The sequence below is a fragment of the Artemia franciscana genome, chromosome 3, assembly GCF_032884065.1.
Source record: "Artemia franciscana chromosome 3, ASM3288406v1, whole genome shotgun sequence".
NCBI lineage: Eukaryota > Metazoa > Arthropoda > Branchiopoda > Anostraca > Artemiidae > Artemia > Artemia franciscana.
This window is the reverse complement of record NC_088865.1, coordinates 49,259,706-49,285,352: the sequence shown is the minus strand read 5'-3', so window position 1 is coordinate 49,285,352 and position 25,647 is coordinate 49,259,706. Positions and strand designations below refer to the sequence as shown.

General features: G+C 33.8%; 2 protein-coding genes across 10 annotated transcripts in view; one reads left to right on the top strand and one right to left on the bottom strand.

The window, feature by feature from the left end:
* Positions 1-25,647, bottom strand: part of LOC136025359 (ETS homologous factor-like) — a 57,730-nt gene that overhangs the window by 2,903 nt on the left and 29,180 nt on the right. For all 9 annotated transcript variants that reach the window (XR_010617077.1, XM_065701307.1, XM_065701300.1 and 6 more), the window contains exons 4-6: positions 13,183-13,337; positions 7,933-8,338; positions 3,453-3,566 (exon numbers count right to left, since the gene is read on the bottom strand). Coding sequence is in view for 8 of the 9 variants with exons in the window: in XM_065701307.1 (XP_065557379.1) it covers positions 3,453-3,566; positions 7,933-8,338; positions 13,183-13,337 (675 nt within the window). In the remaining variant the exon portion in view is untranslated. The remainder of the gene's footprint in view (positions 1-3,452; positions 3,567-7,932; positions 8,339-13,182; positions 13,338-25,647) is intronic.
* Positions 19,442-25,647, top strand: part of LOC136024679 (zinc finger MYM-type protein 1-like) — an 8,141-nt gene continuing 1,935 nt past the window's right edge. The window contains exons 1-2 of the mRNA XM_065700100.1: positions 19,442-19,959; positions 21,683-23,812. Coding sequence (XP_065556172.1) covers positions 19,852-19,959; positions 21,683-23,812 — 2,238 coding nt within the window. The 5' untranslated portion in view covers positions 19,442-19,851. The remainder of the gene's footprint in view (positions 19,960-21,682; positions 23,813-25,647) is intronic.

Sequence of the window (25,647 nt, the reverse complement as noted above, 5' to 3'; positions counted from 1 at the left end):
AAAAAAAAAAACAAAGAAAAACTGTTGTACGAATACTCCCAGGGGTCTTCAGGTCTACTTTAAAGAAAATATGCTAAAATAAATAAAATGTAATTTTTTGGAACTAAGAAATTCATTTTTCCCTCTACTACTTAATTAAATGTCCTATCTTAATTAATAGTTTTGATTAATTAAACAACTTAATTGTCTTAGTTGTCGTTGGGAGTTCATAGTTCCAGTGTCATGCATTTAATAACATACAACTAAATTATACTAATTAATCAGTGAATCAATGAATGAAAGGATAAATAAATGACTTTTTAAAGCATTTAGCCTTATCCCATAAAAAAAAACAGCTTTAACTATAAATAAACAAAAAGAAAACCAAAGTTTCTTTTAAGCACAGAAAATTTGTTGAAATTAACCCACTAAACACTTTTAAGATACATACTTTAAGTACGAACTCTATTTAGTTCGAAGTCAATTCGAATTTCAGAGTCAATTAGAATTTCAGAGTTAATTTGAATTTTGAAGTGCGCAGTTTCAGTGTATCTGGTTTTCTTTAGTTTTTGTTTATTTTCATAGAATAGAAAAATGGTTTGAATAGTCTTGGAGAGTTTATTGTGGTTGAAAACTAAATAATGGGTTTATATTCTCTTATATATTCCATTCAATTCCTACTACACAATCCTCCCCCCCCCAAACAGAAAAAAATTATATACGACGACTGCCTGGGGTCACCTGAGAAAAAACAAAATGTTTCAAAAGATACAATAAACGAAATAAAATAAACATAAAGTAATTAAATGAAAAAATAAAATGAAGTATAAAGACAAAATAAAATATACAAAAATATTTGACACTAAGAAATGTTTTTTCTTCTTTTTTTTCAAACCCAGCTCTTTCCTCCATTAATAAACAAAATTATTTCGTATTCTAAAAGTTTAGACACTATGCAACTTTGTAAAATCAGTAATTAAATAGTAAAAGTTCCCAAAGGAACTTTTGGAGATTAGCTTCAGAAGTGAAATTCTTTTCACCATTATGCTTTAGAGCCGAAAGATGAAGATGCTCAATTATTAAATACTAACCAGGTTCTTCCATCTGAAGAAAACTTCTTTGGTTTTCGGCCGAAGTTGGGATACACGATTTTGATGTATCATTAGGGAAAATTTTAATTCTAATGAGTACAAAGGATAATACGAAATTCAAACATAGTGATTCATTGCTTTGTTTTGTACGAAAATTGGTAACCCAAAGGCAGACCAAGCGCCTGTTTTGGAACTTTGTATAACCTTTTTTATTACTTTTTGTTTTCTAAGAACTATATCTTAGCAAGGAAGTGAAACTTAAGAAATGAAACTTTTATCCTGCAATATTTGTCAGCACAAAGACAAAGTTAATGAATGTCTATTACCAAATAATGGTAACATTCATCCCTATGAAGAAAACGTCTGTGGTTATTATTCAAAATTGAGATATACAATTTTGGATAAACCTTTGGATTTTGTAATATTTTAACTGTTATGAGTAAAACGCATAACAAATACGATATTCAACCAAAGGGATTCATTGACCTGTTTCGGGTTTTTTTTAAACTGTTTTATTATTAACTCTTCAACAAGAACTAGATTTTAGTAACCAAGTAAAATTTTAAAAATGAAACTTTCTTTACGTTAGTGTTTCTCAGCACCAAGGTAAATTCAGCAATGCTCTGCTTATTTATATTGTGCTTATATTTCAACCCTGTCTCCCCCCCTCCTCTAGAACTGAGACTATATTTATCTGATGGCTCAATGAGAGTCAGGATGTTGAGCGGAAATTTAAAATTGGTTACATGGTTTTTCACAGTTTGGTTTAAAAATACTGTGAAACTTTGCGCACGTATTAAAATGTTTTTTTACGGTTTTTTTCTGGGTACCTCGCCTACTGACCGTATTTCTAACAGTAGGCTTTTTCGAAAAATTTCTTACTCGAATTTCAATGGATGAGAAAATTGTTGTCTGTGTTAATGCTTTTTTTATAAATGTTCTCTTTCATCTTTAAGGGATCAAGCCATAAATTTACTTGTATCTCAAAGGGTTAATAAAAGGAAATTAATGAAAAAGGGATTAAAATGAAGAAAAACTTCTCTTACACCCTATTTTGAAGAGATTTATCCATTTTAACACATTTTAGTCTCAAAATCTCCAAGTTTATCTTGTTAAGAGATACTTTGTAATAGGAAGTGAATTTCGAAAAAAAGCTATTACATTGGTGAATCTTATTTCAGTATCCTTATTTTATTAACTCAATATAATCTGATTTCTCATACTATGTAATGTATGGTAAACAACATATAGTTTTGACTATAGTTTGTTTATTGCTTTTAGGGGATGCGATAAAAGAAACTGAATTATAATATGAATTTGCACATAATAAAAGTAACTTCAGAGTAAAGGTGCTTTTACAAAACAAGGTATTTTTTAAATCTCTGATTTGTACGATGAAAACACCAAGAAAAGATGTTTTTAAAACTCTTTGTTTCCTCCCCCCCACCCCTTTGAATTGATGATCCTACATCTAAAACCTTGAAAATAAGTATTTCGGATCTGCGCTGAAAAATACATTTCTTCGGTCTGTATTACAATTTTCAACGTAAGTTTAATTCAACATAAATTCAATTTTCAACATAAATTCATGATGGGTTAAATTTTTGGGTAGTCTTTCCAGTCCATTATGAAATTGAGGTACAATATTGAGAGCCTTTAAGATGGAGCTGCCAAGTTGCACGTCACGTTTAATTAAAACTTTTTAAATTGACTCATTCGTGGGAGAATATACCTTTTAAATTTTTGGCAAAACTAGCTTCTTTTCTCATTGAATTGTATACCAATAGCTATTACAGTTGAAAACAATGTAAAGCAAAGCAATTTGTTTTTAGAATAGCTAAATATTACCTGTTCCTGTACTAGTAAAATTATACTAAGGCTAAACTTTTCAGGCATGCATCTAAAATTACTATCTAAAATAAAAATCTTATCATTTTTGGATTTTTTTTTCACAAAAAATTCAAAATCAAAATATATTCCTAGCTACATATCATTTTAATTATTAATACTTATGATTTTTAACTGTTGTCGTTTATTTTTGACGCTGACAGCCTTCGAAAAATGTCAGTTATCTGTTTTTGTATATGTGAGGCTCTAATGTACCTTCTTTTTGAAGGTGAAGCCTATAAATTGGATTTGCCAAATTTAAATCAACAGTATAAAAAGTATCGGTATAATTGAAAGTATCGATACCAGGGCAGGATACTTGAGAACATCGATACTTTGGTATACACACAAAGAATCGCCCAGCTCCAGTGTTTATTAGCATGGGATAAATAATAATATCATTCATTTTTAGAAATGAATTTTAGTTAAAGATATAATTTTGAGAAAAAAAAAATCCTAGGAGTTATAATTTTGACAAATGACCAAGACACTTACCACCTAGTTTTTTCACTCTCTTCATTGGTTTGCTAAAACTGTGACTCGTTCTTGAAACGGGAGTATCGCGCCCTTCATCTGAAATACTGTCATAATCCTCTGTGCACGCTAGAGCTGAAGCGGAATAAAAATGAATTAAATGCGCATTTTGGATCGGAAAATAGTCAATTTGCAGTTGTTGTTTTTTTTTATACAAAAATTAAAAAAAAAACACGCTAAGGTAACCAATCATAAATTCTCAAATAGAGTAGACAATCAGTCATAACTTCTCATATAGAGTAAAAAGGATTCTTCTTAGGTTAGTCAAAGGCACCCCCCCCCCCAGTGAAACTGAAGAGTTTAGATAAGCATGTTTCAAAACAATAAATTTGGGCTAAACTGTTTCTAAACGAGACATACATCCTTAGTGAAACAGGGGGGGGGGGCTCAAGCCTACTTAAATTACGTAAAAACACTTTGATTCAGATATGAACTGTTTCATTGAAAGAAAAATAATAAAGAGGGGCAAAATCTTCTTTTGTTTGGGAAGCACTTTGATTCTCTGTAAAACAAGCTTTTCTATTCAACGGATTTCTTGAGAGTTCTCATGAAAATATAGCGATGATTTTCATAATTTCCTAGAAAGCTGCTAGAGAGTTCGTAGATACACAGTATGAAAAAAATACTGGAGGAAAAAATGTTATTTAGTGGAGGAAGCCAATTTAGAAAAAACTGGTTCCATATACGTAAAACTTCAATCTACCTTTTTGCCGCTGTAGAAGTTTACAAATTGGACGTGAGCAATATTCGGTACTTGTGTGAAATACCCAAACCTAATATTCTTCATAAAATTTAGCGGTAAAATTTAGCGGGTCTGTTTATCGGACGTTCATTCCTAATGAAATATAAAAAAATATGATTAGAATATAATACTTTATTAACCAAATTACGGAAACTACAAAGTTACTTTACCCCCACCCCACCCTCTAATATGCAATATATAGATCAAATTCGTTTGCCAAAAAAAAAAATCGAAAAAAAAACGATTATACTCAGGTTCTACTTAGATAAAGAGTATTAGGTAGGGGTATTTCATACAACTACCCAATATCCTATTAAAACTTGGAATCGTTTCACTTATTGGGAGTTACTGAGATTATTTCTTTTAATTATTTCAGTTTTTGCATTTGATGAATAAAGGGGCATTTTGAACCCCCTAAAAAAGAATCTCTTTAACTGTTTGTGCTGGTACGTGAAGGAATTGCATGCACACGGTATTTGAAAATACAGTAGGAAACTGGACAAATCGATCAGTTTCCACTAGATGGCTCTTATTCCAGACAGCTCATTAAGGAACAAATCATTTAATATTGTTTAAAACAAGAATTCTTTCCTTTCTTATTTGTTGTGAGATCCTTTGCTTAAATCAACTAGCCATATATTGTCTTGCCCAAAATAAGGGCTTATCTTATTTTTTTTTAATGATTGAAAAAAGTAAAGGCTCCACCTGTAGATCTTTAATAGCATTTGTAGTGGGATATTAACCTTAGTCTAAAGCTTATTTTCATATATATATATATATATATATATATATATATATATATATATATATATATATATATATATATAAATAAATATAAATATCTGTCACATTTTACTTAATTTCGAAATCTGAAAAACCACATTTTATAAAGTTTATCACTTTTTATCTAAATTAAAGTGACTGAAAGTGTTTCAGATATTTTACCTAGCCTGTCTACTTATAGAATTAAAAAAAACTACTTAAAGAAATTTTTGAAGATTTTTAATTCATAATATATGGGAATAAGAATAAGAGAGAAAGAAAAAATATTTTTGTACTAGATACTGAAGAAGTACGTAAATACAGTTTAGATATTTTGGTTTCAAATATGGAAGAATGATAAAACTGCATTTTGAGAAAAACAAAGCACAACAACAAAAAAGCAGAACAAGGCTTTCTCTTTTTTCTTTTCATTGTTTTAACTTCTCTTTATATTTCTTAAAATTATATTTTTTGTTTTCTGTTTTGTGCTCCTGCTGCAAAAGGTCTTTTAGCGCGAAATCGAAATGTTTAGAGCATAACTATAGAGTTGAGCCAAATAATTATTCTAGTCAATAAAAAACAGTTTCAATAATTATAGTAAATCAATAAGAAATCGATAATTTCTATAACAAAATTTTAGGTTTAATAAAAAAAATTAAGACCTTTCATTGGAGCTTAGATTTCAGTAGATAGAAATTCTGCTTTTTTAAAAATGTGTTTCAATTTGATGGGTAATACTGTACTATCAGTGGTTCTAACAGCATTTAATTCTCATTAGACCCTTATTAAGGGAAAGCGTTTCCCGTTTCTGTTATCTATTTCTGTAAAATCGGGCTAGACATTTATTATTTGTGAATGTCGAGTTACTTTCTTTTAGACTTCTTTGAAGTAAAAAACACTTCAGCTCAGTTGATTTGTTTAAGCGACGCTCTTTTAATTTTTAATTTTTTAATTAAAAGCTTTTCAATTTAATTTAATTTAATTTAATTTTAATTTTATTTAATTTTATTTAATTCTATTTTTTATTTTTTATTTTTTATTTTTATTTTATTTTTTTATATATATTTATATATTTTTTTATATGTTTTTTATTTTTATTTTTTATTTTTATTTTTTTCTTATTTTTATATTTTTTATTTTTTTATATATTTTTATATTTTATTTTAATTTTTTATTTAATAATTTTTATTTTATTTTATTTATTATTTAATTTTAATTTAATTTTAAAATCTTTTTAAAATTTTTTAATAAAAAATTAAATTTTTTAATTAAAATTTTAATTAATTTTTTAATTAATTACCAGAGCGACGCTCTGGTAATTTTTTTTTGCAGTAATAGAGATTATTTACATATTAATTCAATTTTCCAATTCTTACATTCCCATTATTTGGTATCTATTTATTTCTTCAAGACGACCAATACACAATTATATCCACGATTCGTATAATCGCCATCTGATACACCTTTTTTTTATACTTTTCTGTTAACTTACTAACTTTAGTTTCCTTTTTGATTTCATGCATCTCTTTTGTATCTCTTTTCAAAGTATGCAGTTTTTGCATTTCTTTTGCATTTTTACTTTATTCTCGTTTCTATCTGGCGCTTTTTATTAATTTCTAGTAAGGGAGTCCCCTTACTCTTTTCGGACACAACCAGGTTGGAACATTCCCAGTTTCTCAATGATAAATCCTGTGTGTAAACAATCGAAAAGTTGTATTGATTATAAATTGTTTAATAATTTTACAGAAATAAGCGTATCCTTTCTTGTCAATGTCTTATCAGTTATCCTCGCGTCACGCTTTTCCATTAATCTTTTTTTAAATTTACTCCTCCTTCCTCATGACTAAATACTAATGCTCAGGAAATTTTTTGTTTATGTGTCCACGTCTTACGTTTATTTATGCGATTTTGTCTTTTAAAATCAGGAGACACATGGAAACCCTGCTGTTAAAATTTTGGTAAGCCAACTAAAGCACCCCCTCCTATACCCGTTAAGAGTCACTAAAACATAACTGCGTATATTTCTTTAGAACACGTTCTCTTCTGCATAGCTAATTTTCTGAAACCATATCGTCTAGTCTTAAAGCTATGCAGCTTCTGTTAATCTGCTGCCGAGAAATGTCTTTTCTATCTGTTATTCGTCTAGGACGCTACATATATTGATACTTATCCTCTTGGCTATGCTTTTTATCCAATATCGTACGTGTTTTGTATTGAAACACTTTCTAGAGTGTTCTTATATTAGCAACTAATAGTTTGTTTTATTTTAATAGTTGGATTAGCATCCTTTTATTTCTGGAGGGTGAAATCCCTCAACCTGAAATATGCACTTAGCGTGTTTTGATTTTGGTTGTCATTTTCGTACAACTAGCAACAACAAGTACAGGAACCCTTAATCATAGTTGTTAATAAAAACAACTTTGGGGTGGGACTCACTTCGAGGAGACATCGACCCAAAAGCCTCAATGTTAAAAAGACTATTTGTTCATTAATATTCGTGTTTATGGTCCCTTTTTGCCTTCAAATGCACATTTTCATACCTTATTTTTAAAAAATCGTGACAACTAACGTAGCTTTATTATTCCAAAAAAATACTCTTATTTTCGCATTTTTTTTTCTTTCTTTTAAATTCGTTCCCTTTGATCGTACAAAAACAAAGTGGTTAAGGGGCAGTAAAACCAGACTTTTTTGCAGTAAACTGTTTTAGAAAGCATAATCAATTAAAATTGAAAGTTTTGTGCAATTGTGATTAATCTTTTTACTAAATTATTCTAACCTCAGCTAATTTGGGATTTTTTTTTTTTACCGTAGCATATTTCATCCTAAAAATCTAATCGCATCTAACCTAACTTTAACTTATGTGAAAACTCTATTTTAAATATTTAAAACTTTGTAAAAAGTGATAAACACGTTAAATCGCGTCAAAACTCGACTTACGTTCTATTACCGAGGTTTGGAATGCTTGTGAAGTTCCAGGTACGTCAAACAAGTATCCTGGATATTTTGTATGCCTCTCATTCTCATAGCTAATGTTCAAATATTTTGATTGAGAAGCATCCGTTTCGGGAGCCATTTGAGCAATTCCAGGAGCTGCGTGGCTTACATGAGATTCGAAATGTGTATCTGAGCGGTAACTTTGGTCATCACAATCGGTAAATACTAAACCAAAATCTTCAATTTTAATGTCACTGGGATTTAAGGATGTTTCTAGCGGGTCTGTAGTTTTTTGACTTCCAGTAGATGTCGCTAAAACAGTTTGAAAGGCTTGATAGATGGCCATACCATATCGACTGTCTCTTTTGATGAATTCCTCTTGTGGCATTCGTGCCATCTGCAAACCGATCTAGAAAAAGAATATTTTAATAGGCTTTTTAACAAATTCTAATTTCTAATTGGAATTAATTGTGACTTTTAAAAGAAAGCAGCAAATAAAGAAATTATTATAAAGTTTAATATAAAATGGTTATTCTAAAATTGCTCCTATTCATAGAGAGCCTAATAGGCATTCCCTTGGTAGACTGTATTTTACTTTTTTCTGAGGGTTTTGTCTTTTACTTTCTCATTTTTATCTCTTTTTGAGCAAGAATGATGTACAGAGCAACTGTTCATTTTATTGATATTGCAAATTTATACGTTGGCTCTTCTTCTCTCTTATAGCAACAGTTAAGTGGTTCATATATTTCATATCGGTCACAGCCTTCCTCTGACCTTCGCCGCATCATAATTTGATTCTCCCTATTTTATTGGCTGATGTTTAATTTTTATGTTTAGTTTTGTCTCCTTTCTCGTTCATTTTTCTTAATTACTCCCCAAGTTCTCATGTATTTCTGTATGATGTAGGTTATAGGTCAATTATTATAATTGGTTATTATTACCATTAAGCTAAAGAGAATGTTAACGTCTACAGAGAGTAATCTTACGAAAAAGAAATCATTTATTTATTAGATTTGGTTAATTTTGATTATTAGATATTTCTTCTGGGTTTGGTGTGTTTTGGTGGGTGTTTTCGGGCTGAAATACCTAATCATAGGTAATTTATCGAATATGGACTGCCTCCCCTTAGTAGCGTAATATTTGTAGGCACGAATATACAGTGAGTTGGAGGTAATAAGCTTGAGACTGTCTGTGCAGTATTTCGACTCTTACTGATAGAAGAGAATCGGCAAGTGCTGAAAACCATGTTGTGACCAAGATGGGCACAGGATTGCACAAACCCTGTTGTGACCATTCTACTGAAGGTCCCGGGGATTTCTTGCTGTCCCCTTCTAAGCCGGCTTAAGCGCTTCGATATAGACTTGTGAAGGTGTGTTGGTTCCAATCATTTAAAGAACATGGAAATTGGACCTTGAAATGTTACGACGTTAAAAAAATGACTATCGTATCGACATTTTGACTGACGAATTCAGACGATTCGAACTCGACTTATTAGGAGTTTCAGAAACTCATATCCCAGGGTTAGGAAGCATGATAATAGGTGACACATAATTTGTTTAGTCAGACAGGAAGGATGGGGTATATAGACAGGGCGTAGGGCTCATGATGAATAAGGAAGCTGCTAAGTCTTGTTTAAGATAGGAAGGTCACAAACTATGGTGTGACCAAGATGGTCGAAGGATTGCACGGTTCCTCTAGATCCTCTACAGATCTTAAGCCGGCTTAAGCGCTTCGCTATAGACTTGGGAAGGCGTGTTGGTTCCCATCCTGCACTTGTCCCAGGGATTATGGCTTTTCCTGATACCTAAACAATTTAAATGATTTAACGAATTTGACAATTAGAACCTGTCATGTTAGAACGTTAAAAAATAATATCGTATCAACACTTTGACTAACAAATTCAGGCGATTTTAACTTGAGTTATTAAGAATTTCATAAACTCATATTTCAAGGGTGGGAAGTATAAAATTAGGTGGTATAGAATTTATTTACTCAGGCGGGAAGGATGGGGTACATAGACACGGAGTAGGGCTCATGATAAATAAAGAAGCTGCTAAGTCTTGCTTAGGCTGGAAGAGCATTAATAATAAAATACTAATCCCTCATTTTATGACTAAAAAGTTCAGCATATCAGTTATAGTAGTATATGGCCATGTAGAACTGACTTATGGAAACACTAGTCACTCAGATGAATTTTACTTACAGTTAAAGTAGCAAACTGTCAGGGTCCAGGTAGAAATATGATGTTTTTATTAGTAGATTTTAACGCTCAGGTTGGTAGAAATGGGAATAGATGGTATCCTGACTTAGATAAATTAGGTGTAGGAAAAGAAAACAGCAAGGGCTACAGACTGTTGCAATTTTGTAGGTATAACAATCTAGTTATGATCAATACGGTGTTTTGTCATAAAATGGTCCACAAGTTAACAAGGTATTCACGTGATGGTAAGACAGAAAACCTCATTGATTATGCTATTTTAAACCTAAGTTCGGTAGGATCAATACAATATACTAGGGTATATAAGAGTGCTTTTATTGATATTAAAAGTAAAGACCACCATCTGGTAACGTCTAGGGTAAATTTAAAGCTTAAATTTCGGAAGGGTAACTAATGCTCGGGAAAATAGGATGTTTGTAAACCCCAGGATGAGAATTTGAGAAACTTTCCAGGATCAATTGAATACTAAATTGGAGAGTTTAAAATTTGACAATGTGGAAGATGGATACTCATGGTTAACTTATGGGCCTTTGGGAAACAATTTTTGAAGTTCCTGATGGTGTCTTGGGAAAGAAAATTAGGACCACAGCTAGGAAAATTAGTGAAAATGCTTTATGTTTAATTGAGAGAAGAAGGAGCTTGTACAGGAATTAACAGAGTGATCGATCATATGAAAACAAGAGGAACGCAAAGAATGTGGAAAAATCCTTGAAGAATGAATTACGGAGATGTGAAGTGGAGGCCATTGATAAAATTGCAGATGATCTGGAAGATGCAGTTAGGAGGTATGTGCTGCTACTATTAGTTGTAAGGAAAGGGTTAAAGAGAGATGGGCAGAACATTTTGAGAATGTACTAAACCGAGTTGCAATTGCAAGAAAAGATATAGATGAAAATGTAAAAGTTTGTGATACCTTGGATGCGAAGGAAGATCTGTTTTGTGAGGAAGAATTAATGACAGTAATAAAAGGATTAAAAAATAATAATCCTCCAGGTGCTGATAGTGCGGTAAATGAGTATCCTAAAAATGGCGGCTTTCAGATTAGAAATAAGTTACTGAAGATTATGAATACGACTTTTGAAAAAGGGGAAGTTCCTAGCGACTTCAGAGAAACCTTAATCAAACCACTGTATAAAAAACTTGATAAGAGTGAGCATGGTGATTATCGAAGTATTAGTCTGGCCTCTGTAGATTGCAAATTACTTAGTAATATGATGCTTTTTAGATTGAGAGACGATGTAGACAAAGTTTTGAGATAAAAGCAGTTCGGTTTTAGAAAAGATAGAGGATGTATCGACCAAATTTTCACTCTTGGGTTAATAATTGAGTAGTTCCTGAGTTATCAAACACCTTTGGTCCTCAGTTTTATAGATTATGAGCAAGCATTTGATTCTGTTAATAGAAGAGCTTTAGCAAAGGTTTTATCCTTGTATGGTATACCAGACAAATACATTAAAGGGATTAATATTATGCACGAGAATAAAATTGCTGTGGTTAAAGTAGGAAATGAGGTCACCAGCTGGTTTTGTAGGGGTCATGTTTTATCGGCCTTTATATGGACCATTTTGATGGATTTTGTCTTTAGAAGCACAGGAAAAAGATGGGAGACCATGGAATCAAATGCGGAGCAAAAACTCTCTCGTATTCAGATTACACTGACGATCTAAGCATCCTAGATGAAAGCGTGAGCAAAATCAATGAACTTTCAGAGGTTTTGCAAGTTCAGGGGGCTAGAACAGGTTTGAAACTTAATGTTAAGAAGACTAAGTCGCTAAAGCTAGGAATAAGTGAAGATGAAAAGGTGACGTTGGGTAACGAAAAGATTTTTCTGGTGGACAGCTTCACTTACCTTGGTAGTATTATTAGTAAAGACGGTGGTAGCAGTGAAGACGTTAAAAGTAGAATATCCAAGACTCAGGGTGTTATTTCACAGTTAAAAAACAGTTTGGAAGATAAGTGTGCAAACCAAGATTGGAATATTGGAAGTTGCAGTGACGACAGTTGTCAAGTTTGGCTCTGAATCATGGGCCTCCGAAAAGCAGATGCAGATCTATTAGATATTTTCCAGAGAAATTACCTATGGATTGTTTTGGGTACCCGGCTGACTGACTGTGTTTTAAACAGTAGGAAGCATGAAAATTATGGTTCAATACCACTTTTTACGGTTGTACTGAGAGAAAGGTTGAGGTAGCTAGGGCACGTTCTGCGGATGAGAGAATGATAGAGGCTAAATATTGTCCTTTTCAGCAACCGTCTAGGGCTAAGCGGAAAACAGGTCGTCCGCGGTTGGGGTGTGATGACGTCATAAAGGAAAATTTGAAGGAAATGGAAACTTACTGGTAGGGTTTAAGATAGAGGGTTTGAATAGATTGGGATGGAGGAGGATCGTGCCTATCTGTGTTGGCCTCAGGCGGCTTGGTGTTGTGGTGAGTTGTTAGTAGTAGTAGCAGCTCTAACGTTATTTTCTGCATCTCAAAATACCAACCAAAATGACAACTAATGGACTAGCCTAAAATACACCAAAACTAACCATTCATTTCGATCTTTGTGAAATATGTAGAAAAAATTACTGAAATAGTCAAAAGCCTGATAGATTTTTTCTCGTCTTTTCATTCTCTTATACACCGTTTAGTGGCAAAAGCATTTAGTGATATCCAATTTTATAGGCATATGTATTAAAAGGTCCCTCCAACAATCAATTCCCATAAGGATTACAGCCAGTCCTACAGTGCTGCCTTTTCTATAAATTCTTGCCCTTTCTTCCGCCATGGTGCCGTAATATGAACATAAATTTGGCATAAATTTGGAATAATGGAAGTTTTTGGAAAAGGTACCGTGGCAAACAAAATGTTGTCAAATATGAACGTAAGTTAATTGCCACCTTTTCATGACATTGAATCTGTGCTTTTTCTGTTTTTTTTTCTTTTGTTCTCCGATGTTGTACATTTTTGTACTAGTGGGTTATAAATAAAACTGACTGTTAGAGGAAAGTAGATAGTTTAGGTGAAATTTTATACGCTATAACATTTACTTACCAGATTAGAAAAGGCATTTATATTAAACTCTTCATATGTCACGCCGAATTTAGAAGCTAGGTCAAAAAGCCAGTCTACCAAGTCAGCTGAGGTCCAGTCCTGAGGTAGTTTTTCTGTCCATCGAACAGTTGACGAACTCTCAGATTGTAACGAAACTGAAAAATACATTAGAAAAAAATGAATTCTAAGAACATCAACTCAGTTATGATGGATAGAATTGTGAAGAACTGAATTGTCCAGTTCCTTTGTAGTTCTGAGCAGTTCAGCTCAGCTCTGAATCGTTCAATTGTAAAAACTGAATTGCAAGATTAAAAAAAAATGAATTCTCAGGCTGTAAAGAAATCGATTATAAGGACTTGAAAAAAATATTTTTTATTAAAAAACCAGTTGCAATGAACATAATTGTAAAATAAAAATTATTCAGTTTTCTTGTTATTCAGATATAAATTGATAAGTAATAAAATGGTGGATTGTACCAATTTACAGAAACTGAAATCTCAGGTCTGAAGAAAATGAAAAAAGTTTATAACGAAACTGAATCCAAGGAAGCTGAAGACTGCAAATAACTGAATGGTTTGGTTCTGTTGCTGTTCAGTTGTAAATTACTGAGGTAATCAGAATACAACGTAAGTTCAATAAATAGCTTCACAGAATATTTCTTTTTAAAAAATATTCTGCGCTAAAGTAATCACAAATTGCAACTTGTGCTTGAAACATTCCTCATTAACCTCCTAATCTGGATTAGCTAATATGGATTAACCTCCAGAAAAAAGCAAAGAGTGATGAAAATATTTTAAAACCTAATATAAAAGTGCGAAAACTAACTTAAAGAGAATACCCATTTTTTAAACCATCTTTTACCAGAGAGCCTAGATAACCCTAGTCTGTTTTTAGTTGCCATTTAAGTCTCTAGTCCTAGTGTCTAGTTACCCTTTAATACCTTTTTACCGTTAAAAAGGAACTAGAAATTTAAATTTCTAACTGATTGAGTCCCTCCAAAGTTAATACGACCCCTTCCACAAAATCCTTATAAGTTAACAATGGACAACTTGCATATTACTTACTACTTATATACTACTACTTGCATCCTATTTATAATTGACATCAATAATGCCCTTCAAGACGAAGAAGAAAGGGATGAAATTATTCTATAGCGTAATATATAAAGAGGATAAATTAAACTAAATGTGATGTTTATATTACAAATCCTCTATAGTGAGTGCTATCACAAATCTCTTAAAAAAAAGAAAACGAAAAAAAAACGAATTTATTCCTTTATAAAAAAACAAATCATAGAGTAATTGCAGTCTGCACTGTCAACTGCTGTCTATATCTGTCTGCACTATCTAATGGATTTAGAAAACGGATTGTAGAGTAGTTGCACAAGAAGATAAACAATCAAAAATGTTATATGAATATTCCTTTATAAAAAAATATAGGAATATTCTTTATAAAAAAAATATAGGAATATTCTTTATAAAAAAAATCGTCTATTATGGTTGAATTAAAACAGTCTAATGGAAATAAAATACAAATAGATTCGTCAATTGTTTACTAGGTACTACGAAATACCAAATTATCTTCTAAGTTTTTCTGGTAAAGAGTTTAAATTCACTGTAAAAATGGAACGAATCAAAATTTTGCTAAACATCACCTATCGACCTGCGGGATAAAATTTCATTTTTTGTTCTAAATGAAAAATATATTTTATCTAATTAATTTTGGTTATGACGCTTTGAATTAAAGAAGTATCAAAGAAGTACTGTCAAACACTTATTGGTAACGAACTGTAAGTAAAGAACGACCCGATCAAATAGTAACCGAAACTCTGAAAAACGGAATTTTGATACCATTAGATACATCAAAAGAATTGGATTTTTATGCTGACTTCAAATATATAAATTTCATCAAGTTTAGTCTTACCCATCAATAGTTATAAGCCTGAGAAAAATTACCTTATTTTCGAAAAAAGGAGGAAATATCCCCTAAAATTCATAGAATCTTAATGGAAATTACAACACCACATTCAGCGTATGAGTGAACCCTACTGTAGAGGTTTTAAGCTCCTATCTGCAAAAATGTGGAATTTGTATTTTTTATCATAAGCAAAATCACGGATGCGTGTTTATTTTTTTTCCCCAAGGGTGATCGTATTTACCCATTAACCCTAGAATATCGCGAGAGGGCTCATTCAAACGGATATGAAAAATTCTACTGCCCTTTTTAAGTGGGCAACTAGGCCCCCTCCTACGCTTTTTTTTCGAAGTCGCCCGATCAAAATTTTTAGATAGCCATTTTGTTGAGCAGAGTCGAAAAATTTAATAACTATGTCTTTAAGGATGAATTAATCCCCCACAGTTCCCGAGGAAAGGGCTGTAAGTTATGAACTTTGCCCAATGTTTACATGTAGCATTGGTTATTGGGAAGCATACAAACGTTTTCAGGGGGGATTTTTTCGAGTGGGGGGATGGGGTTAAGTGGGAGGATATTTCCATGGAGAAAATTTTATCGGGGAAGAAACTTTTCCAGGAAGGGGCGCCAGATTTCCAGTATTAATTAAAAATAGGTTAAAAACCAAATAAAAAACAAGTTGTTTTAACTGAAGCTAAGGAGCAACATTCAAACTTAAAACGAACAGAAATTAATATGTATATGAGGGGGTTCGCCCCCTCGTCAATACCTCGCTCTTTACACTAAATATTTTTTTAGTACTTTCAAAGAGCTATTTATTCTAATTAAACGGCCTTTGTGATTCAAGGGTCATTCTAAAAAAAATAGAACAAAACTTTAATTCTAGCGTAAAGAGCAAGGTATTGACGAGGGGCGAACCCCTCAAAAACGTAATAATTTCTGTTAGTTTTAAGTTTTAGTGTTGCTGCTTACTTTCAGTTGAAAAAAAATTGTTTTTTTTTCATTTAATTGCAATAAAGGTTGTAAGGACTTCGATTTTTGACTTTTATTTACATAATAAACAAAAATATAAACAATTATTGATATAAATCATTACGCTAGGGAAAAATTTAAATTTTGCTAACGCGTAGCGATCAACTGCATAAACATTCCTAAAGACATCGTAAATTAAAAATAATTATAATAAAAAAACTACATAAATGTTTCTAGAAGCATCCTACACTAATTAAAACAATAATGAAAGGAAAAAAGAATAAAGTCAATCACCTCCTCTCAAACATCCCCGGGGTAACAACCCCCATCCAAATAGAACTCCCTCAACCCCCACACCTTCAACCCGCTACTCCCTCCAACCCTACATCCCACCCCAACCCCTCCCCCCAAATAAAAACAAATAATTCTCCAACAAATGTTTTTTAATCTTTTTTTAAACTTTGTTTTTGTAAGGAAAGTCAATGTGTCTGGCCTTCTCCTTATTAGTGGGCCTCAGGAGTCTATTTGGTCTCTTCTAACATTACATCTATTCTTCAACCAATAGAACAGTATTTATAAGATAAGACCAGTATTGATCCCAAAATCCTTATAGTGTCAGGAAAGACTAAATCCAGTCCCGTAAATCCTTACCCGAAATGGCTCTTAATGTATATTTACTATCTCTATGCATGTATCCAATTATGTTACATGGCAACGTTTTTGAATTTTCTCCATTGGGACACAGGTCAGAGCTTCATATTAAAGTTTATAATTTGACGACAACCATCTTATATCAATTTCCTATAGTTGATTAAATAAAAAAACAAGTTTTTTTAAATGAAAGTAAGGAGCGACATTAAAACTTAAAACGAACAGAAATTACTCCGTATATGAAAGGGGCTTTTCCTCCTCGACACCCCGCTCCTTACGCTAAAGTTTTTTATTGTTTTAAAAAGTAGAGTTGCGAGAAAGAATCAAACTTTAGCGCAAGGAGCGGGGTGTCGAGGAGGAAAAGCCCCTTTCATATACGGAGTAATTTCTGTTCGTTTTAAGTTTTAATGTCGCTCCTTACTTTCATTTCAGAAAACTTATTTTTTTATTTAATTTCTGAAAGTTTTTGAATTAATGCATGTCTGATTTTGGCTCTCCGTACATAAATTATAAAAATGAAATTTGCATATTAATTCTTTTTTTGGCTAAATGGCTTTCTCTTAGTTTTGATCAGACGATTTTGAGAAATAAGGGGTGGGGAAGGAGGTCTAGTTGCCCTCCAATTTTTCGGTTACTTAAAAAGGCAACTAGATCTTTTATTTTTAACGAACGTTTTTATTAGTAAAAAAAAATACGTAACTTAAGAATTAACTTACGTAACAAACTTTTATATTCTTAAATTTTTGATTATATATATGAGGGGGTTGGTCCCCTCGTTAATACCTCGCTCTTCACACTAAATCTTGTTTTATCCCAATTCTTTAAGAATGACCCCTGAATCAGAAAGGCCGTAGAATAAATAGTTGAAATTATTTAAAAAAATTTTAGCATAAAGAGCGAAGTATTTATCTCCTCCTAAATACCTCGCTCTTTATGCTAGAGTATTTTTAGAACCCCTCATATGCGTAATAATCTCTGTTCGTTTTAAGTTTTAATGCTTCTCCTTACTTTCAATTGAAAAAACTTTTTCATGTTTACATTTTCATTGTTCTTTTTTTTTATAGTAATGCTAGAAAGTCCTGCGCCCTTTTCATTGAATTTCTCTTCCCCCATGAAATATTCCTCCAAGGAAAGATCCTCCCATATAGCCCCCTCCCCTGAACCCCACACCCAAACCAAAAAAATCCCCCTGATAACGTCGGTACACTTCCCAGTAACCATTACTGTATGTAAACATTGGTCAAAGTTTGTAAATTGCAGCCCCTCCCCCAGGGACTGTGGGGGGTAAGTCATCCCCAAAGACATAGTTATTATGGTTTTCGACTATGCGGAACAAAATGGCTATCTCAAAATTTTGATCCGTTGACTTTGGGGAAAAAATGAGCGTGGGAGGGGGCCTAGGTGCCCTCCAATTTTTTTGGTCACTTAAAAAGGGCACTAGAACTTTTCATTTCCGTTAGAATGAGCCCTTTTGCAACACTCTAGGACCACTTGGTCGATACGATGACCCCTGGGGAAAAAAAAAAACAAAACAAAAAAACAAATAAACACGCACCCGTGATTTGTCTTCTGGCAAAAAATACGAAATTCCACATTTTTGTAGATTGGACCTTGAAATTTTTTCTATAGGGTTCTCTGATACGCTGAATGCGATGGTGTAATTTTTGTTAAGATCCTATGACTTTTAGGGGGTGTTACCCCCTATTTTCCAAAATAAGGCAAATTTTCTCAGGCTCGTAACTTTTTATGACAAAGACTAAATTTGATGAAACTTATATATTTAAAATCAGCATAGAAATCCGATTCTTTTGATATATCTTTTAGCATCGAAATTCCGTTTTTTAGAGTTTCGTTTACTATTGAGCCGGTTCGCTCCTTACTACAGTTCGTTACCACGAACTGTTTGATATCAATATTTAATAGCTCTGATTCACTGTTTTGCACCAATAATATGACACAAACCGCAAAATGATGCTAATCATATTTTCTTTAGATGGAAATTTTTCTCTCTTCTATGTTTAGTGAGATATGAGTGTGTTTAGATAAAGTTATAGTATTTAAATAAAGTGAGTGTTTTGTGTTTATGATTCAAGTTTTTTGTTTGTAGAAAAAAAATATGGATACCTTGAAAATAAAAAAAAATCGGTTTTATTTCTTTTAGGTTCTATCAGGGCCGCCAATCTGAGAAAATAAGGGGGTGTTAAGAATTTTCGGTGGATAGATTTTCTTTGGAAAGATAATTCTCACCCTCTGTATTTAATGCAATATCTAGCTGTTCAAGTTTCTCGTTTGTAATAAAAAAAAAAAACTAAAGAAAAAGAACTAGAGGCACCATGAAAACTAAATAGATTAGGTGTTGATTCACGTATACTCCATCGGCATTAGGGGCACCGTTTACCAACAATATAGTAGGGCATTAATTATTTTTCAATTTATTTTTAACGAAGAAAAAAAAGTATTTTTTAAAATTTAGGGAGGGGGTATATTTATTTTTCTACTTTTTCAAGGAACACACCAAAAATAGTATTTTCTGAAGTACCATTTTAAAAATACCATATAGGCATTTATGCAAGGTAGGGATAAAATACCAGAGAGAAAAAATATAGGGGATGACTGCCCCCCCCCCCTATCTCCCAGTGGCGCCATTTGGGGGGGGGCAGGGGGGGGGCCATGGCCCCCCCCTGATTTCTGGAGGGGCCCAATTTCAACCACGTAATTCTTTGTTTATTCGTCCTTGTTCTACTTTTTTCTCTTTTTTTTTTACCGTATTTCTACTGTGAATTATTACTAAATAGCAAATTCATGATACTCGACGATTATTGCATTTCAAGAAAGTATCCTGTTTTTGCCGTTCTCTCTAATTAATTTATGGTCACCCTTTTGGCAGGGGTTTGTAAAGTAAAGTCCTTCCTGGGCTCGGGTGCTTCTGTGACATTGAAGTCTCTCCAGTGATTAATGAATCCCGTCAGTCGGCACATTTATGTGTAGGCTAACATCTGGAAATTTCTGGAAAAACAATCTGGAAATTGGGTATCCAGACCAGGGTTTGTATTTAGTTTCTCGTTACCCTTCATCAAATAAAGAACCGTGAAACAGTGTTAAGTTGTGTTCAAGTTCAAATCGGATTATTGAAACATGAGTTCATCCGGTGCGAGTGGTGCAAAAAAAAGGAAAATAAAAGCCCAAAGGAAAGAAGAAGAAATAAAGATGCAACGACGATTGGCTTCGTTTTTCAAACCGACTGTAAGTAAATCTACCACATTTTAAATTTTGTCCTATTGCGTCAGGAAGTACCGATCTCGCGGAATTGCCAGAAATCCGGATCCACCCCAAGTCCCCCACAGTGCCCCCATAGAGGAGGGGGTCTTCCCCCTCCTCTACACCATTCTCTTCATGCTAAAGTTTTTCAGCATTTGTAAAAAAGTTACTTACTGTTTTAATAAAACGCCCTTTGTGTTTGAGGAGTCATTTTTAAAGAATTGGGACAAAATTTAAACTTTAGGATAAAGAGCGCAGTGTTGAGGAGGAGGCAAACCCCCTCGTATATGTAATAATTCTTGTTATTTTTAAGTTTTAATAATGCTCCTTAATTTCAGTTGAAAAACTGTTTTTCTATTTAATTTCTGATCATTTTTTAAATAAAGCCAGGAAGTCTGGCTTCACCTCCACGGAGAAATCCCCCTTGGAAACATCCTCTGAACAATACAATCCTGGTTAAAATTTACTGGGACAATTACCCTTAACACTTCCAAGCGTGAAATTGAGCCAGTAAATAGAAAGCAAGATATATAAAGAAATTTTGTATAGGAATTTTGTACTAAAAAAAAAAATTAGCGTAAAGAGCGAGGTATTGACGAAAGGGTGAACCTTCTCATATGTAATAATTTCTTTTCGTTTTAAGTTTCAATCCTGCTCCTTACTTTGAGTTGAAGAAACTTTTTTTTCATTTAATTTCTTATTCTTTTTTTAATAATGCTTGGAAATCCAGTGCCCCCTTGATCGAAAATTCAGCTCACCTATGAAAAGTTTCTCCATGGAAAGATCCTCCTACATAACCTCCTCTGCTCGAGCTGCCCCCCCACCAGAAAAAAACTGAAAATGTTTGTATACTTCGCAATTACCTATACTATTTATAAAAAAAACTATTTACAAAAAAGGGCAAAGTCCACAAATTGAACACCTTCCCCCAGAGACTTTGGACAATTAAGGCATCTTTAAAGACATATTTATTAAATTTTTAAATATATTAAACAAAATGGCTGTTTCAAAATTTTGATCAGGTGACTTAGGGTAAAAAGAGGGTGGGATGGGGCCTAGTTGCTCTCCAAATTTTTTTCATTTGAAAAAGGGCACTAGAACTTTTAATTTACCTTTGAATGAGCCCTCTTGCGATATTCTAGGACAACTGGGTCAATACGATCACCCCTGGAAAAAAAATAACACGCGTCCTTGATCTTTCTTCTGGCAAGAAAATCCAAAATTCGTCATTTTAGCAGATAGGAGCTTGAAACTCCTGCAGTAAAGTTCAGTGATGCGCTGAATTAAATGGTGATATTTTTGTTAAGGTTATATTACTTTCAGGGGGGGGGTGTTTTCCCCTTTTTTCGGACATAAGACAAATTTTCTCAGGCTCGTAACTTTTGATGGGTAAAACTAAATTTGATACAACTTATATATTTGAAATTAGCGTACAAATCTGATTCTTTTGATGCATCTATAGGTATCAAAATTCCGTGTTTTAGAGTTTCGGTTACTATTGAGCCGTGTCGCTTTTTTACTTGAAGTTCGTTACCACGAACTAATTGATTATAGCTTCGTAGTTGAATTGATTATGTTTTTTGTTGTTGCTTGCTCTAAATTTTGTGTTGTTTTCTATGTTAATTATGTACGATTCACGTCCTGGTAAAAGAAGTAACTGGGACATCACTTTTAATTTGTTTTTAATTAAAACTTGATTACTCTGTAGGATAGTGATGCTGGGACGTCAAGGGACAACCCATCGGCAACCGAGGTTTTACCGAGAAACGAGCAGACCCTGGACGTGAGACTCATTTCTGAGGAGACAAACCTGCGCGAACCACAAACGGAGGAAATGGCTTCCAGAACGATCAGCACCGATTTGTCCGTGAACCCGTATGATAACCCCTGCCAACCAGTTTTGACTGACTATCCCGCCACTACCATCGGGAATCGCAAACGAAAATTTAACAGCTCCTATTTCTTGAAATACCCATGGCTCGAATATTCGAAAGAACAGGACTCGGTGTTCTGTTTCAATTGCCGACATTTCAGTGGATCCTCGCTAAGATCAGGCGAAAGGTATGGAGCTAGAGCATTCATTGATATAGGATTTAGAAAGTGGAAAGACATTTCTGAACTGATACGGCAGCACGAAAACAGCGACCGACACAAAGCATGTACCATTTCTTTGACTCAGTTTAAAGCTATTGAGACGGAGGCGGCCGAATCTGTTGCGTCATGCCTCTCCAAAGAACGCGAAAAAGAAATACTAGAGAATAGACAGTACGTAAAAGCTCTACTAAAAACTACAGCATTACTTGGACGGCAAGGTCTTGCGTTTCGTGGCCATGATGAAGGGGAGTCTAGTGCCAATCAAGGGAATTTCGTAGAGACAGTACATCTTTTAACAGAAATCAACCCTGACTTGATGAAAAACTCTCGTAAGGCCTATGGCCATTACATGTCACACGAGTACCAAAACGACTACATTGAGGTCATAGGAAATGAAATCAAAAGTTCTATCGCGAAAGAAGTCAGAGAAGCAAAATATTTTGCCGTTCTTGTTGACGAGACAAAAGACCTCTCGAAAAAGGAACAACTCGCGATCTTAGTGCGCTATGTTCATGACCTGAAAATCAAAGAAAGGGCCATAGGTTGCTACCACATGCGCAAGGTTGACGCTGAGAGTTTGGCCGACTTCATTTACAACGAAATAAAGGGTATCGGCCTTGACTGGTCAAAGTGTGTTGGACAGTGCTATGACGGGGCCAGTGTAATGAGCGGACACTTTTCAGGAGTACAGGCCCGTCTCCGGGAAAAAGCACCACAAGCGGTGTACACACACTGTCATTCCCATAGACTTAACCTTGTCATTGGCGATTGTATGCAGAAAATACAAAGAATTTCATCAGTATTTTCAGTTTTGCAAACAGTTTACAGTTTCGTCTCCAACAGCAACACTCGATACCAGTTGTTCGTCGAAGCCCAGAAAACTGCCAATGTGCCTGTGCTAACGCTTGAAAGGACAGTAGTGACACGTTGGTCTTACTGGTATAGATCAGTGGCTAAGATCCTGGTTAGATATGACTGCATACTCGCAGTTCTGTCAGTAGTTCAAGAATCTTCTGACAGGGAGGCAGCGGCAGAAGCTACGGGCCTTAAGAACCAGCTAGAGTCGTTTCCCTTCATATTCAGTTTGCATGTCATTCACGAAGTTCTTGCAGTGATAAACTCTCTTTCTGAACAACTACAGGCAGCAGATCTGGTCATCTCAGAAGCTTGCACTTTGATCAGTGCAACAAAGAACGAACTGAGGAAAATGCGTGATGACGAGTATTTTCGTGTCCTATACGGCAAGTCTAAAGAGATGGCCATTAATGTCGGAGCTGATCTGTCGGAAACAAGTGCTCTCTCTTCAGCCATACCTGTTAAATCAAAACGAGTTCAGAAGATATCCGGAAGACTAAGAGACTATTTGACGACAACAACAATTGGAAAGCACAACATTGACTCCGAAAGCACAACAACGGAAGACAAAATGCGGAGAGAGTTCTACGAGGTTTTGGACAGAGTGTTAAATGAGTTTGAAGAGCGTTTTTCTGTCCAACTGCCAGTGCTAGAAGCCACACGTTGCCTTAACCCCAAATCCACAGATTTTATGGACTCAGATTTACTTTTTGTGATCGCGACATACTTCGATCAGGCGGGAATCGATACTATGCAGCTGAAGTGTCAAGCTTTAATAGCTCGTGCATTTGTGTCGCAGCTTCCACAGAAACCGGCAAATGCTTTAGATGTCTTCGAACAACTCGGAGGATTGAAAGAAGCTTATTCTGAGCTTCTTAAGGTCGTCAGGGTAGTCCTCACACTCCCGCTCACAACGTGCTCAAATGAACGTTTTTTCTCTGTGTTGACCTTTGTGAAGGACTACCTCCGGACAACGATGGAAAACGAGCGACTTTCGCATTTGCTGCTTATATTCTCTGAGAAAGCTGCAGTGAAGGAGCTCAATTTTGAGAAGCTTGTCGACGACTTCGCAAAAATGAAGCAAAGGAGATATCCATTGCTGAAGTAACTGTACGTAAGTTTCTGATTTATACAGTAAATGTTCTATTTTGGTACTGTTTTTGGTCCCTAAATAAGCTGCAAAATATGAACCCCAAAGGTAGTACGGTACCTAAAGGCATGTTCGAAAATTTTAAAATTTTTAAGGCTGGATGGGGGCCCAAAATCGATTTTTGGCCCCCCCCCCTAAGGTTTTCTGAAATGGCGCCACTGCTATCTCCCTTGTTCTCCACTCTTCAATTGGTGCCCATTGGTTCTATAAGGTTAACCAAACCCCTTATATTATAACTAGCTTCTGTGGGTTCAACCCTCAGCCGTTTTAATATCTGCCTGATAGTAAAAAAACGGCGACAATGACGAAGTTCACTCGGCTTATGATTTTCCTTTACGCTAGCTAAGAAAACGTATTTTATTTTCAAGAAACTTTACTCGCTATTGTAAATATAGTGTTATCATTGTTTATACATTGTTCTGTACCCAATTTTAAGATAATACTTATCAGTTTAATCAAGAAAGCTCTTATCTGAGTGCTTGTATCTAAAAGCAAAACAAAAATTTTCACTAATAAGGCTGCGTTCGAAATTTGAATAATGAGTGACAGAAGAAAGGAGGGAAATAAAATTGTCCAGGGTTTTCGTGCATGGAATAAGTTTAACAGCATACACATTTTAATGTTTTTGTCAAAGAATATATATAGTGTGCCGGTAAAGCGGAAAGCAAATTAAGAACATAAAATAACATTACCTGCCATCTAATATAGAAATAAGTTAAGAAATAAAAATAAATAAGTAGGAAACTAAGTCTTTGGTGGAGGAAAATGGAATAAATAAACTGAAAACACTGATAAATAGAATAAATAAAAAAACAGTAAGTTGAAAATGCTCGTAAATAAATTTGCAGCTCAAGCAGATTTTTAATGTCACTGTTGTCAGATATTAGCTCGAAAACATGGCATCGAGTTTGAGTAAGCTGATTTACAAAGTAAGAACGCTTAAAAAAAAAAGTTTGTGGATTTTTTAAGTCTTTATGACGCTTATTATATCAGTTTTAAACTTTATACTTGTATATTTCTCAAAGCAAAATTGTTGCAATAGCGAAATATTTTTATATGATAGAAATTTTTAGTTGTTTTTTCAAATTTTTTTCGATTTTTTTCCAGTAGTTTTTTTTTCCAGTTTTCTCTTTTAAAAACTGAGAGCAACTGGAAAGCCCTAGGAGTCTAAGGGTCCGAGATGTAGATTCAAGAAGGCTAATCAGGCAAAATTATTATAAACTAATAGGGGATGTTAATTACCTCCCCCTTCTTCTCCTAGATTTTGGAAGTAAAAATTTTTGTTTCTTCATGTAAGAAAAATCGAAGAAAATCCTTCTCCCTCTAAAGTTTTGTGAATTGGGGTTCTTGAAACAAAATAAAAAGCATGTTACTTTACTGAGCGTATTCCATTATCTTCGAATGGTATCTAAAATTTAGCCGAGTTCCATTAAACCTAACATTGGTATCTTTTTTTTCGGCTCTATCTTTTCATTTTTAGCTTATGCCATCATGCTATTTATAGCCAAAAATTGTCAATAGCATCGCAGCTCAAACAAAAAAAAAAGATAAGTTGAATATGAGTTGTTAATGGG